This window comes from Chiloscyllium punctatum, chromosome 2 (assembly GCF_047496795.1).
Source record: "Chiloscyllium punctatum isolate Juve2018m chromosome 2, sChiPun1.3, whole genome shotgun sequence".
NCBI lineage: Eukaryota > Metazoa > Chordata > Chondrichthyes > Orectolobiformes > Hemiscylliidae > Chiloscyllium > Chiloscyllium punctatum.
This window is the reverse complement of record NC_092740.1, coordinates 62951070-62965779: the sequence shown is the minus strand read 5'-3', so window position 1 is coordinate 62965779 and position 14710 is coordinate 62951070. Positions and strand designations below refer to the sequence as shown.

The window sequence follows — 14710 nt, the reverse complement described above, 5'->3', positions numbered from 1 at the left end:
AATACTCCAGATGCTGCTGCACCAGAGTCTTATACAACTGCAACATGACCTCAGGACTCCGGAACTCAATTCCTCTACCAATAAAAGCCAGTATGCCATATGCCTTCTTCACCGCACTATTTACCTGGGTGGCAACTTTCAAAGATCTGTGTACATGGACACCAAGATCCCTCTGCTCATCCACACTACCAAGTATCCGACCATTAGCCCAGTACCCCAGCTTTTTGTTACTCTTACCAAAGTGAATCACCTCACACTTAGCTACATTGAACTCCATTTGCCACCTTTCTGCCCAGCTCTGCAGCTTATCTATATCCCGCTGTAACCTGCCACATCCTTCCTCACTGTCAACAACTCCTCCGCAAACTTGCTCACCCAACCTTCTAACCCCTCCTCCAGGTCATTTATAAAAATGACAAACAGCAATGGTCCCAAAACAGATCCTTGCGGAACACCGCTAGTAACGGCACTCCAAGAAGAACCTTTACCATCAACTACTATCCTCTGTCTTCTTCCAACCAGCCAATTCCTAATCCAAACCTCCAACTCATTTTTTATATTGTGATAGGAGTCTGGAACTTTCAAGTTTCTTAGCTATGCTAAGTTTCATATTTCTTAGCTGTTAAGAGAAATTGTTATGGTAGCTACTTATTCTGTACAATTTATCATCATGAATCAGCACTGAATTTCAGTGAATTGCATTCATTATAGAAACTTACACTTACCCTGTAGTGGTAAACATAGAACTTTAGCTACATTGTTTTGAAAAGAATGGTATGCCTGCTTAATTGCTTGCAAAAGTGCCTCCGTGAATTTCATTTGAATATCATACATGGAATTGTGGAAATCCAATTCAACTTGTTGAGCTTTAACCTGGAAGACAGAAAAGCATTTACATGAAACTTTCAATGACTGGTTGCTTTGAGAATTTTCTGTTCCTACTGAAATAATGTAAGACTCAGAATTCTTTAAAAAGTCTATGTACTATTTAAGAACTTAAAATTTATTTACAATAGCATCATATTTGCTAATACTAAATAAATTGTTCATGTTAAAGGTGTTACATTTGAGACTTATAATGTTGTTATGTTTTGTGATTGCGGGCACAATTTTCCAAATGTTAGCTGAAGTGTGGGGGTGGGTATGGTAGATACAACTGACATGTCACCAATGGGATAACTCAAGCAATCATGCTTGTTAAGAGCTGACTGGCAGAGCACTGGTAAGCTTCTAAGTCTATGTAGGTCTCTATGTTAGCATCCCGTGCCTGCAGTTCTTGGGTTCAAACAACTGCTGGTTGAAGCCTCTCTATTTGGGAGAAGATAAGTATATTATACCTTCTCTTCATAGGTAGTGGTCCATTGGGAGAGGGGAAATCAAAAGAGAGGGAATGGAAGTTTGACTTTCTGAGGCCACCCCATCGCCTTCAATTATCCCCCGGTTAGAACAATTGCAGAGCCTCAACAAATCTGGCAGATAGCTTGATTTGGTTCCAGCTTGAGAAACTGGCCACCTTTTTTGCCTGCAGGGAAGGCATGTAATCATGGAGGTGCTGAGTTTAGGCTCATGAGTGAACATTAATTGGCTACTTACGGGCCTTAATTGGTGGCAGGTCCAGAAAGTCCCCTGGGGAGATTGCAAAAAGTGAGCAAGCATCTCTCCAAGACCAACCCACCCAATTATTTTCCCTGTTTGCCAACATCTGTGAAAAGAATATCCCACCCTGTGTCTTCAATTTATTGTGAAGATTAAGAGGCCATGTGACCTGCTGCATACATATAAACATGAGGAGGTTGCTCTGCTATTTAATACAACCAGTGCTGATTCTACAGTTCAATGCTGTTACACTGTCCAAATAATCCCTTACACCAATGATAATCAATCATTTATCAAACTCTAAGTATACACAAAACCTGAACTTACACAGCCCTCTGCGTAGAGAATTCCAAACATTTGCCACGCTCTGAGTTAAATAACTTCTCCTCTTCCTAGCCTTAAATGATATTCCCTTATTTTTAAATTGTGTCTCAAGGTTCTAGACTCTCTAACCAGGGTTAACATCTACTCTGAAACTTGTAAAATATTTAAAGGACTGACAATGAGATCACTTCTCATTCTTCTACAGGCCTGGTTTTTCCAATCTCTCACAGAACAGTCCAGAACAAGTCTGGTGAATCTTTGTTGTATTCCCTCCATGACAATAATATCTTCCCTGAGATAAGAAGGTCAAAACTGCACACAGTTTTCCAGATGCACTCCAACAAAGCTCTTATAAACTGAGATTTCATGCCTCTGCATAACAATCCTCTTGTGATAAAGACTAACATTCCATTAGCATTTTCAATAGCTTTTTATACCTGTACATTGGATCTGCATAATAGCCTTCAGTGACTTACTGGCGATGATACCCAATTCCCTTTGCAACCTAAACTTTCCAACCTTTCACCATTTAAGAAATGCATATAATTCACAATATATCAGTGCAATTTGTAAATCTATTTCTGACAAAGTTCTCTCACAAGTTTTAACTTGGTTACCTGTTGCAAAGTCATTAGCCTCGAGTAGTTAACTGCTTTTACTAAGGCCTCAACAGCCTTCCTTGCCTGTCGTTGAGTAGGACCTTTTGGAAAAGGAGGGAGTACTGAAAGCATATTCTCCACAGTGAATTCCTGGCAGACTGGATGTTTTAGTTTTGCCTGTAAAAGATTATATGGCCAGTCATGATGAATAGAGTGTTTTGTTTATAGAAAAACTTATACAAATATTCAGCGAAACATATGTGAAGGCAAAACATTTTGTACTGTGCAGAAAATAAAATTCATACAGATAGTAAACACCGACTACAGAAATAGAAGTTTTTTAAGCAAACAGTCCATTATCATTATTCCATATGTGATACAGTAATACAGAGACCTCCCCATGAGTACTCCCCACGAAGGCAGGAAACAGGAGTCAGAATTTTCTTTTCCTTCAGGTCTCAAACCAGTCAACAGTAGAAACAGGTTAAGGTCAAGATTTTCAAATGAGTGACCCCTTAATTGGCATAGAGATACATTCCCTGTGCAATTAAGGGTGGCAGTTGGACTCTTGAAGCTGTAGAACTAATCAGAAGCCTTCAGAGAAGTTCCTAGTCCAACATTAGTGACTGATTAACAAGAAGGTGCACTGCACAGCCACTTTTTAAAAAATATTACTTAAAAGCTCAAAAGGAAATTGAGCAACCAATAAGGGAGTGGTGCATGAGATGGGAATCCCTCTATAGGGTGGCCTTTGTCTGTAGTTCAATCTAGGGCAGACTGGCAGGCAAAATGCCTGTCAGGGGTGGTGAAACTCAGTCTATCATTGAGTGCCCAATTCCAGTGAGTTTATCAGATCATCAAATTGGGAAACTAGAGACAACTTGACAATTCGGTCGACCTCCTTAATTTTATTCATAAGTTTAATGAGCCTAATTGCCTGCCTATCTGTTGGGCGTAGAACACCTTCCCAGGCTTTGAACCATCAGCAATGCTTTCACTACATACTTCAGATTCAACATGAGGAGTAGGAGTCAAACACTAGTGTTTTTTTTCTTGCAGCTCTATAACATTCAGCAAACCGATAATGCACGGGAAACTGCCTGGCCAGGTCCTGATTTCTCAACACTCAAATGGCCGAAGTTCTAAGGATGGACAAGGACACTACTTCGCAGAGCAGTGGCAGAGAATGGAAGAATCACAGAAGTGTTTTGGTGTTGGAGGCCATTTGGTCTGTCATGTGTGTACTAGCTCTTCAAATGAACTCCATGATTTAATACCATTTTCTTGGATTTGCCACACCTTTGTAAATTGTTTCCATTTAAATAATCATCTAAAGCCATCTTTTATGATTCAATTGAACCTACCTCCACCATAATTCCAAGCAGTGCATTCCAGACTTGACGAGTTGTGAAAAAGATTCTTCGCACATCGATTTCCTTCTTTCGCAAATCATTTCAAAATTGTGCCTTCATACTTAAAAACTTTTTATGAACAGGAACAGTTTCTCCTTATCTATACTATCCAACATTCTCATGATTTTGAAAACAACTATCAGATTGCCTCTCAGCTTTCTTCTCTCCAAGGTGCACAGTCCAACTTCTTCAATTTATCCTTATAACTGAAGTTTCTCGTCCCTGGAACCATTCTTGTAAACCACCATAACCTCCTTATAGTGTGACTCCAAGAATTTATGCAAGACTCCAATATAAATTCAGCACCACTTCCTTGTTCTTGTACTCATTACTGCCATTAATAAATATGATATTACTTTATTAACTGCACTGTCCACCTATTCTGCTACCTTCATTGATCTGGACATATATAAACACAGGTCCCTCTGCTCTTGCACTTCTATTCAAATTGTAGTGCTTACTTTACATTGTCAGTTCACAGTCTTCCAAAATACATCACTTCACACATCTCCACTTTGAATTTCATCTGCCACTTATCTACCCACTCTACCAACTTGTCAATGTCCGTTTAAAGTTTTACTGACCTCCTCCAGGTTTACAATGCTTCCAGGTGCACCTGCAAACTCTGAAATTATTCCCTGCACACCAAGATCTTGGTCATGAATACATATCAGGGAAAGCAAGAGACCCAATATTGACCTCTGATGAACTCCACTGCAAACCTTCCTCCAGCCAGAAAAATATCCAGTCACCACTACTTTTAGTTTCCTATGAATCAGCCAATTCTGGAGCAATATTGCTACTGTCTCTTTTGTTCTATGAGCTACAATATTTCTTGCAAATCCATTGTTGGCACTTTATCAAACACCTTCTGGAAGGCCATGTACAGCATATTAACATCATTGTTCTCATTGACCTTTTCCTTCACCTCTTCAAAAACTTTGTCAAGTTAGTTAAACATGACTTCTCCTTTAGAAGTCTACACCAGCTCTTACTAATCAGCTCATCTTTTTCTATGTAACTACTCATCCAAAACTGAATAATTGTTTCTAGAAACTTCCACATCAGTGAGGTTAAACTCACTGTGATTACTGAGCTTATCTTTCCAACCTGTTTTGACCAATGCTGTGATATTTGCAATACTCCAGTCTTATGGAAAGCAAAAAGAGATAGAAATTTCCAAATTCAAGATCCCATCACATGTGGGATGTCCTACATTGAAAACAGAAAATAGGAAATATGCTTTAGTGGCTGAGGATCTGCAGGTTGAAAACTGGCTTGTCCAGCCACATGAACGTCCATGGCAGAAACCCATTATTCGTTATAGAGTAAAACAGACAGAACAGAAGATGTCTCTCCTTGTGAGGAAAGTCTGTTTCACTGACTAAACTAGTTAAATCAATATCTTTGGTGCAACTTTCCTCTGATGCAAAAGCTCAGTTCAAGAATCTGTGATAATCTCCAGCCAACTGTATTTATTTACCTAATGATCTTGAACAGTTAAATACTATCTGCTCAGATATTTTGCTAATTCAACTTTCTCCTTTTCTGTTGCCATAAATGGAACTAGATAGCTTACACTTTTATAAGCAAACCTATTTAAGGAGACTATGTTGATAAAGTTCTCTAACATAAATTATCTGGAGTCCTGCTTGATGCAAGCCATTAATATAATCTAATCATGTACCTTCAAATCCATGAGTAAATTTATCACTGGCACAAAGGATGCTGTGGTATTGACTCAAATAATGAGTCACTGATCAGCAAATTTAATGAGGTATGCATTTTATTTATCATTTGCACACTACTCTCTAATTGAGTTCTTGAAAATTCAAAACAACTCCTTGTTGTTAGTGTCAGAATATTCTGTTGGATTTATGATAAACCATGAAAAGTCAACTACTTTGAAGATATGTGCTGGTTGTTCTTTTTACTAAGCTAGACATTCTGTACACAGGGATGGCTTAAATTCTTTGTTTTAATTCATTATCTTTTCAATTTTACTAAAGTAAAATAAAAAAAATCACCCTAAAATTTTAAAGGATTTTTTGCATTAAAATTAAATAGCAGAAGCCTTCCTATAATATGCCAAGCTTTTGTTTGTTGATTGGAGGGTCTCACTTGTCAAGCAGCATGACAGTGTATTTCTTGATTGTCCAGTTGTTATTAAATTTTGACTAATAAGCGTCTCTGAATTGAAAAAAAAGGACTCAGCTGCGCTACCAGTGAAACAAAGGAAGCAACAGCTGATTTTTTTTTCATGACAGTATGTTTGATACAGCCTCCTTAAGTTACTAGGATCTGAATTTCCACAGGAATGGAAGGGTTCTCAAACTCAGTGAACAGGTAACAAAGTCCCAATTCCACAAATTCCACTATTTTAACCCCCCCCCCCCCCCCCCCCACCACACACACACACAAAATTGAACTTAGAACCCATTATTTTCACTGGGGTGACTGGGTGTGTTGCACTTTACACGTACGTGATTCACAGAGGCAGCTGTACATTGAAAAGAGATTCAAACAGATATAAATTTTAGCAGGATGTCCAAAACATATCCTTGATAGAAATTAATGTGCATAAAAAGTGAATAAGTCCTGTGGAACAGTTGAGGCATTTATATCTCTTGCCCTTTAAATTTTAAAGAAAACATCTGCAGTTATAAATAAAGACAGTGTTTGCAATTCCAGTTGCTTATTAACACAAGCTGAGGGTTATTATCATAGGATTACTGATTGCATGACTGGTTCTACAATCTACCCCTTGAGTGGACTGGCTTGTCAGTTTTCAGCTTGATTGGTAAATCAAAGTTATAGTGCCTTTGATATAGTGCTAACAGCACGAAAGTGTGTTTTCATAAAAGATAACTATAATGTCTGCTTTTAAAAGGAATTAAGCAATCGTATAAATTTAAATATATTAGTTAAGTTTTATGAATGGTGAAAGTTAAAAATAAAGTGTGCAATAGACACTCAGGACATAATTTCACTAAAGCTCAGCACACCTTCTGAATTCTTTCCATGGTAAATACTGAGTGAGTTGGTATGGATAGCAAATACATTTTTCATTAGATAGTGTGTTCTTGGAAATAATGAAAACTAACCTTCAAAAAGGGGTGGCTGTCCTGGCATCCTGAACAGCTGCCCATGGTCACTCGCTGAGAGGCATTAGACAATGACTGATAAAACGCAAATGTCTAGCCCCCAAAATAAAGTTTATCAACATGGGTAGATAGGGACAGATGGTTACAGGAGGATCCAGGGGAACATGTCACCATCTTCTTGATGGAAGACCAGGAGTTCCCCTACATCAGTCTGAGGGAAGAACATAGTCTGTTGCTACCAAAGACAACCACAAAAGACCGCAAGACATCTTAGATGTAGGAGTATATTCTTGTACTTCTATACTTTACAGAATAGCTTCAGGATCAATAAAGCATTCTTACATTTCCTTTTGTTACCTAACTAATTGATGCATCATATTTAAACTGCTGATTAGCAATAAATTATCAGAAAATTGTGACAAATTTTCAACTGCTTATTTGATCACAAATCTGCCAAATTTAACAGAGGGGATTTCTTAATGGCCAGGTACTCTCAAAGACAGTTAGACAGTGGAAGCACTGGTGGTACCGATGTGGAGAGGCTGGGCCATAACCACTGGAGAGCCCTGCTGAAGGTCACAGAATATCAATCATGTTCTGATGAAAAAGCACAGATCTGAAATATTATTTGTGTCAACAGAGATGCTGCATTGTTTCCAGCATTTTCTGTTTACCCCTTCACCTAACACTACAGGCAATTTGGCCTGGCCAATTCACCTAACCTGCACATTTTTGGATTGTGGGAGGAAACCGGAGCACCCGGAGGAAACCCACACAGACATGGGGAGAATGTGCAAACTCCACACAGAGAGTCACCTGAGGCGGGAATTGAACCCGGGTCTCTGGCGCTGTGAGGCAACAGTGCTAACCACTGTTCCGAGTTTTGTTCCGAGTAAGACCATAAGATATAGGAACAGAGTTAGGTCATTGGCCCATTGAGTTTGCTCTACTATTCATTCATGGCTACTGTGTTTCTCAACCCCATTTTCCTGCTATCTTCCTGTAACCCTTGATCCCCTTACCAATTAAGAATATATCTATCTCTGTCTTAAATGCACTCAATGACTTGGCCTCCACAGCCCACTGTGGCAATGAGTTCCACAGGCTAACCAACCTCTGAATGAAGAAATTCCTCACCTCAGTTCTAAAGAGCCCTCCCTTCATTCTGAGGCCGTGCTCTTGGGTCCTGGTCTTGCTGACTGGTGGAAATACCTTCTCCACATCCACTCTATCCAGGCCTCTCAGTATTCAGTAAGCTTCAATGAGATTCCCCTTCATCCTTCCAAACTCAATCGAATACAGACCCAGAATCCTCAATGACACACATTCAAGCGAAGAGCCATTAATTTTGCCTTTCTATCATTTTTCTCCCTTTTAAGCTACAAAATGCTGCTTTACAATGTTTTTCTGTCCCTTCCTATCCCACTCTGGGTATTGCCATCCAAATAGCTGTCCTGTAATGGTGTCACATCATCTTGCTTTTCAAGCCTCTGTTTCCCCTCTCCTAAACCTTACATCTCTTTTAATTAGGCATAAAGCCTATCTACAGCCCTAGTTATTAAGTTCACCAGGACACTGGCTCAGCACGGTTAAAGTGAAACATATCTAACCAGAACAATTCCCTTTTACCCTAGTGCTTGGATCAGTGCCCCACAAACTGAAAGCTATTCCAGACACACCAATCTTTCAGACACACAATTAATCCCTTGACTTTATTTCTCATGTGCTACTTTGCCATTGTTCAGGTAGTAATCCCAGAATTATTATCTTAGAGGTTTTGCTTACTAATTTAGCTCTTAACTGACCAAAATCTTTCAGTAAAACATACTTTCTAGCCTTATTAATGAATGGACGATGACTACTAGTTCTCTCTCCAAGTTTTTCTCCAGCTCCCATGAGATGTCTTGAATCCTGACACTGGGCAGGCCACACAGCCTTCAGGACTCCTACTCAATGTTGCAGAGAATAGTATCTATCCACCTAATTATACTGTCCTGCACCATAACTTCATTTCTATATCCTTCCTCCTCTTGAATGGGTCCCTGTGGAGGTGTCAATGTCCGTTTGCTCATCTGACCTGCAGTCTCCACTTTCATCTGCACAGCTTACAAGAATCTCATACCTGTTGTACAATTGGAGAGACTAAGTTTCCCTCATTATAACCTCTACGTCTTTATACCTGCTTCATGTGAAGTCACACTCTCCTGTCCCTGATCAAAGATCAAGTTTTAATTACTTAGTCTGAGGTGTGTGACCACTCTCCACAGCAAAGTGTTCAGGTAACTTGTGAATTCCTTGATGTAGCACAACTTCTGCAACTCAGATTTCAGCTGATGAACTCAGATCAGAAATTCATCAAGCTCCGAACATTGTTGTCCAGGAGCTTCCATATGTTCACAGTCACTAATGTAAAGATGGAAGCAATTGTGGATGTTGTAAATCAAAAGCAAAAACAGAAATTGCTGGAAAAGTTCAGCTGTCTGGCAACATCTGTGGAGAGAAATCAGGTCAACTGACCCTTCCTCAGAACTCAGTCCTCTGATTTCTCAGAACTCTAAATTCTCTCCATCGATGCTGCCAGACCTGTTGTGCTTTTCCAGCAGTTTCTGTTACTGTCACTAATGCATTTGATTTAATTTATAAATAAATTATTCAAAATTTCCCACTCTTGGATGAATTGCATGTTATATAATCTATGCATTTCTAAATGGTATGAGTACTTTAAATGCTACTAGTAACATTGATAGAACTCCAACTTCATTGCTACAAACTGCTTTACCATGCCTTGAAGACCTGATAAGGCACCAAATAAATTCAAGTTAATTCTTTCTTGCTACAACCAGGTGAAGAATGATGTATTGGCTCCCCTCTTTTCAACCCGCCAGCATTTTGTTTATGGATAATTTTGTGAGCTGGTGCTCTACCGACTGTCAGATGATTGTTGTGGCCATCTTAAGTGAGTGATTTTAAAAAAAAATTACTTTAATTCATGAAAGATTCTAGGTATTAAAGATCCGATTAAAAATTGACAGTCTTTTATTTAACCATAACCATATACTTCCTCACCATGAGGAAGGGAGGCAAACAATTAGTCTTCTTTTTGTTTATAATGAACAGTCCATTATAAGGTCTGTATGAAATGAAAATACAAAAACTACAACATCACATATGCATTCTGCATTCACTCTCTTCTTTTTAACTTGGTTCAAAACCTACTTTGGGAATGGCAGCTGGATTTGTTCCTTGGGCCACATCACCTTTCTGAGTTTTAATTCTCTACTATCCAGTTCTATGATCCTTGCATTTCTACAAAGTTAATTTCTAGAACGTCAGAGGGTGTAATCTGACATTTATGTTCCAAGACTTTCATATTACACCTTGCTCTCTTTGAACTTTATATCAATCTAATTAGACTGGATGGGGTTTGAAACTTAGTTTTGTTCCTTTGATCTGCAAGTGGGTAACTCCGTCTTCACCTCACTGGTATTCCCCTGATGATCTCTGCCAGTGGTGCCTGTATGGGATAACTTTGCTTCTCTAGCCTGTTCCACTTTTTCAACAGGACTACTATGATTAATTGGATGTACTCCTGCAGCACAATTGAGGCCTCAACTTCACATTCTCTCGGTGTGTCTGAGAATTCATTTGCCCCGCCCACAACCTGTTACTTCATCAAGAAGGGATCTGTTTTCCAGGTGCCGTCCTTTCACCTTTTATCACCTTCCTTGACCCTTACTTGTCTTCTTTTATAGCTATTGCCATAACTCAGGCTTTTTTAACTCCTCTGGTTTCTGATCTGAGCCATTCTATTACTGCTGGACTGTCTTTAACTGTTTAATTCAAGTGATTCTTCTTGGAGTCACTCCAAACCTTAAAGATTTTATTGGCCCTGGAGATTTCTGAAACTCTTTCAGTTCCTGGTCTTTGAGCAGCTTATTACTGGTTTAATTACTCTTCTTATGCCACTACAATGCTCACAAATATTTCTGCCTCCAGCGAATCTATTTTGATTCATGGCCTATCTGCCACTCGCTGCTGGCATTTTTTCCACTCCCTCTGGAGTGTTCTTTACTATTTGAGAGAGATTGCTTACTGCCAGGCAAATCCGTTCTCAACAAAATATTTATCCCTGCCAATGGTAAGCTTGGGATTGCCCTCACTGTTACTCAACTCACAACACCAGTTCACTCGCAAGATAAATTTTAATCAGCATTTGTTACCCATCTTTTATAGCCTCTGAACTAAGTAGTTTGCTAGGCCACTTCACAGGACAGTTCAGAGCCAACTACATATGTAGTCATGTGTAAACCAGCTAAGTTAAGGATGGAAGATTCCTTTCCATAAAGAACATTAGTGAAACAGATGAGTTTTATAACAATTGATGATCGTTCCATGGTCACCATGACAGAACACTGGCTTTCATATTCAGATTTTATTTATTAATTAAACCTAAATTTCACTAGCTGCTGTGGTCGACATGTCATACAGCAAATGAATGCACACCCCATAGGTATGGTTCCTTCACCACAGCCACCTTCATTAGGATTCTCCCTTCTGAGTTCAAGATAACTTAACTTAAATTCCTTTTCTCTTTCCCTTTCACTTCCCAGGTATTTTCTCTCTTAATCCCTGCCTCTTAATCCTCTTTCTCTTTTGTGCCCCTCCTTCCACTCTCTTTTTTTCTAAATATGCAATTCTCTCCCTGTTTATGTTGGAATTCCTGTCCTAATCTCAGCTGTCCTAATCTTTCGCAGCTACACTGGCACCACCCCCCCCACCTTTTCCTCCACTACATCGATGATTGTATCGGCGCTGCCTCGTGCTCCCATGAGGAGGTTGAACAGTTCATCCACTTTAACAACACCTTCCACCCTGACCTCAAATTCACCTGGACTGTCTCAGAATCCTCCCTCCCCTTCCTAGACCTTTCCATTTCTATCTCGGGCGGCCGAATCAATACGGACATTTACTATAAACCGACCGACTCCCACAGCTACCTAGACTACACCTCCTCCCACCCTGCCCCCTGTAAAAATGCCATCCCATATTCCCAATTCTTTCGTCTCCGCTGCATCTGCTCCCAGGAGGACCAGTTCCAATACCGTACAACCCAGATGGCCTCCTTCTTCAAAGACCACAATTTCCCCCCAGACGTGATCGATGATGCCCTCCACTGCATCTCCTCCACTTGCCGCTCCTCTGCCCTTGAGCCCCGCCCCTCCAATCGCCACCAGGACAGAACCCCACTGGGCCTCATCTACCACCCCACCAACCTCCAGATACATCGTATCATCCATCGTCATTTCCGCCACCTCCAAATGGACCCCACCACCAGGGATATATTTCCCTCCCTCCCCTATCAGCGATCTGAAAAGACTCCCTTGTCAGGTCCACACCCCCCAACAACCCAACCTCCACTCCCGGCACCTTCCCCTGAAACTGCAAGAAATGCAAAACTTGCGCCCACACCTCCCCCTTTACTTCCCTCCAAGGCCCCAAGGGATCCTTCCATATCCGCCACAAATTCACCTGCACCTCCACACACATCATTTACTGCATCCGCTGCACCCGATGTGGCCTCCTCTATGTTGGGGAGACAGGCCGCCTACTTGCGGAACGTTTCAGAGAACACCTCTGGGACACCCGGACCAACTAACCCAACTACCCCATGGCTCAACACTTCAACTCCTCCTCCCACTCAACCAAGGACATGCAGGTCCTTGGACTCCTCCATCGCCAGACCATAGCAACATGACGGTTGGAGGAAGAGCACCTCATCTTCTGCCTAGGAACCCTCCAACTACACGGGATGAACTCAGATTTCTCCAGTTTCCTCATTTCCCCTCCCCCCACCTTGTCTCAGTCCCAACCCTCGAACTCAGCACCACCTTCCTAACCTGCAATCTTCTTCTTATCCTCTCTGCCCCCACCCCCACTCCTGCCTATCACCCTCACCTTGACCTCCTTCCACCTATCACATTTCCAACACCTCGCCCCAAAGTCCCTCCTCCCTACCTTTTATCTTAGCCTGCTGGACACACTTTCCTCATTCCTGAAGGGGTCGTGCCTGAAACGTTGATTCTCCTGCTCCTTGGATTCTGCCTGACCTTCTGCGCTTTTCCAGCAACACATTTTCAGCTCTAATCTCAGCTGTTCCAATGTTAATTTATATGTTTCGCTATCCTCAGTTTCTCCCTCGATATTTCATCAGCCATTCTGCAATTTCTATTTCTCTACCTTTCAAGTGGAACTCCACACCATATGCCTCACTACCTCTTTTAATTACTCCAAGGACATTTTTTTTAATAGAGCTGGAAAAAATAAATGTATAAAAATTGAAGTATTGCCAAGTCTAATAATGTAGATTTGAGAGAACTATTTTGCAACATTTTCTGAACAGTGTTTGAAGGAACTCTTTATTTTAACTACTACAGTTCTTTTGTTCACCTGTGGGAACAAACCCAGACTCTAACTTTTCCTTTATTTTAAACCCTTCCAGTTGTCTGGAACAAGGATTTTAAAATTATTTTTAGCATACAGCTATATCACACTTTAATTAAAATGTAGTTCTATTGTTAAAAATTACAAGGTTTTCTTGATTGAAATGAACAGGAATTTTACGAACTACCATTCCCCCAAAAATAATAAACTGTGGCACTCCCATACACACAAATAAAGACATAAATTTATAAATGAGAGTACATTTAGGACAAAAAGGAGGTTGAAGAATATGCAATTTACAAGTCCTTAGAGTTCCTGATGGGTTAGGTTTAACATGAGACTATACTTGTTTAATTGATGACTTACATCCTCCATGGTACCAAAATTTGTAGATATCTTAAGACTTCTCCATTAATAAACATTTCTCAGACTTGCTGAGAATAAAACAGGGGGATAGAGAGAGAAAGAGAGGGAAAGTACAAACCTTTCAATTTTGCTGTTATGAATGTATCATCCTTCTCCCTCCTTTGTCCCAAAGTATTTACTTAGAATTAAGTTTATTTGTGAATTGTCATGTCTGGCTTTTTTTAAAGGCTACATTATCTGCAGGTAACTTTTATTCCACCAGTGAAACTCCCACAAAGATGCAAGTCAAACCGGATGTATTTGCCTGAGTAAAGGTAAAATACTATATATGTTAGAAATCTGAAACAAACAGTGAGCATACTGGAGAAACCTCACTTCAGGCAGCATTTGTGGAAAGAGAACCAGTTCTAAAAAAAGTTATATTGGACTCAAAATGTTAACTCTCTTTCTCACTCGACAGATGCTACCAGACTTGCTGAGTTTCTCCAGCATTCTCTGTGTTTGTTTGACACAGATATAAGTGACTGGTTCAGTCATTTTGAAGACATATTGATTTCAGTTCAGACTGGGTTTTATCTCATTTATTCATTTTCCTTGGAAAGGAGAAAGCCAATAAGAGATGCAATGGAAGCTTTCAAAATCAGGAAGAATCTGGATAAAGTAGGGGAACCTGTTCGACTCATAAGACGATCAAGAAACAATGGATACATTAAAAGTGTTTTGTAAAAGAAGCAAATAGAAGTGATAAAAAAATTGTCACGCAGCAAGTAGTTAGGATCTGGAACGCTCTACCTATGGTAGAGGCAGGTTCAACTCATGTGTTTGAGAGGACATTTGGTGATTATTTAAATAAAAACAACATGCAAGG

At 40.1% G+C, this 14710-nt stretch overlaps 1 protein-coding gene across 5 annotated transcripts in view; it reads right to left on the bottom strand.

Annotated features, from left to right (window-relative positions):
- The window catches only part of LOC140484720 (uncharacterized), a 144784-nt gene that overhangs the window by 19537 nt on the left and 110537 nt on the right, over nt 1-14710 (bottom strand). For all 5 annotated transcript variants that reach the window (XM_072583494.1, XM_072583484.1, XM_072583513.1 and 2 more), the window contains 2 exons: nt 2538-2696; nt 726-873 (listed from right to left, as the gene is read on the bottom strand). In XM_072583494.1, coding sequence (XP_072439595.1) covers nt 726-873; nt 2538-2696 — 307 coding nt within the window. The remainder of the gene's footprint in view (nt 1-725; nt 874-2537; nt 2697-14710) is intronic.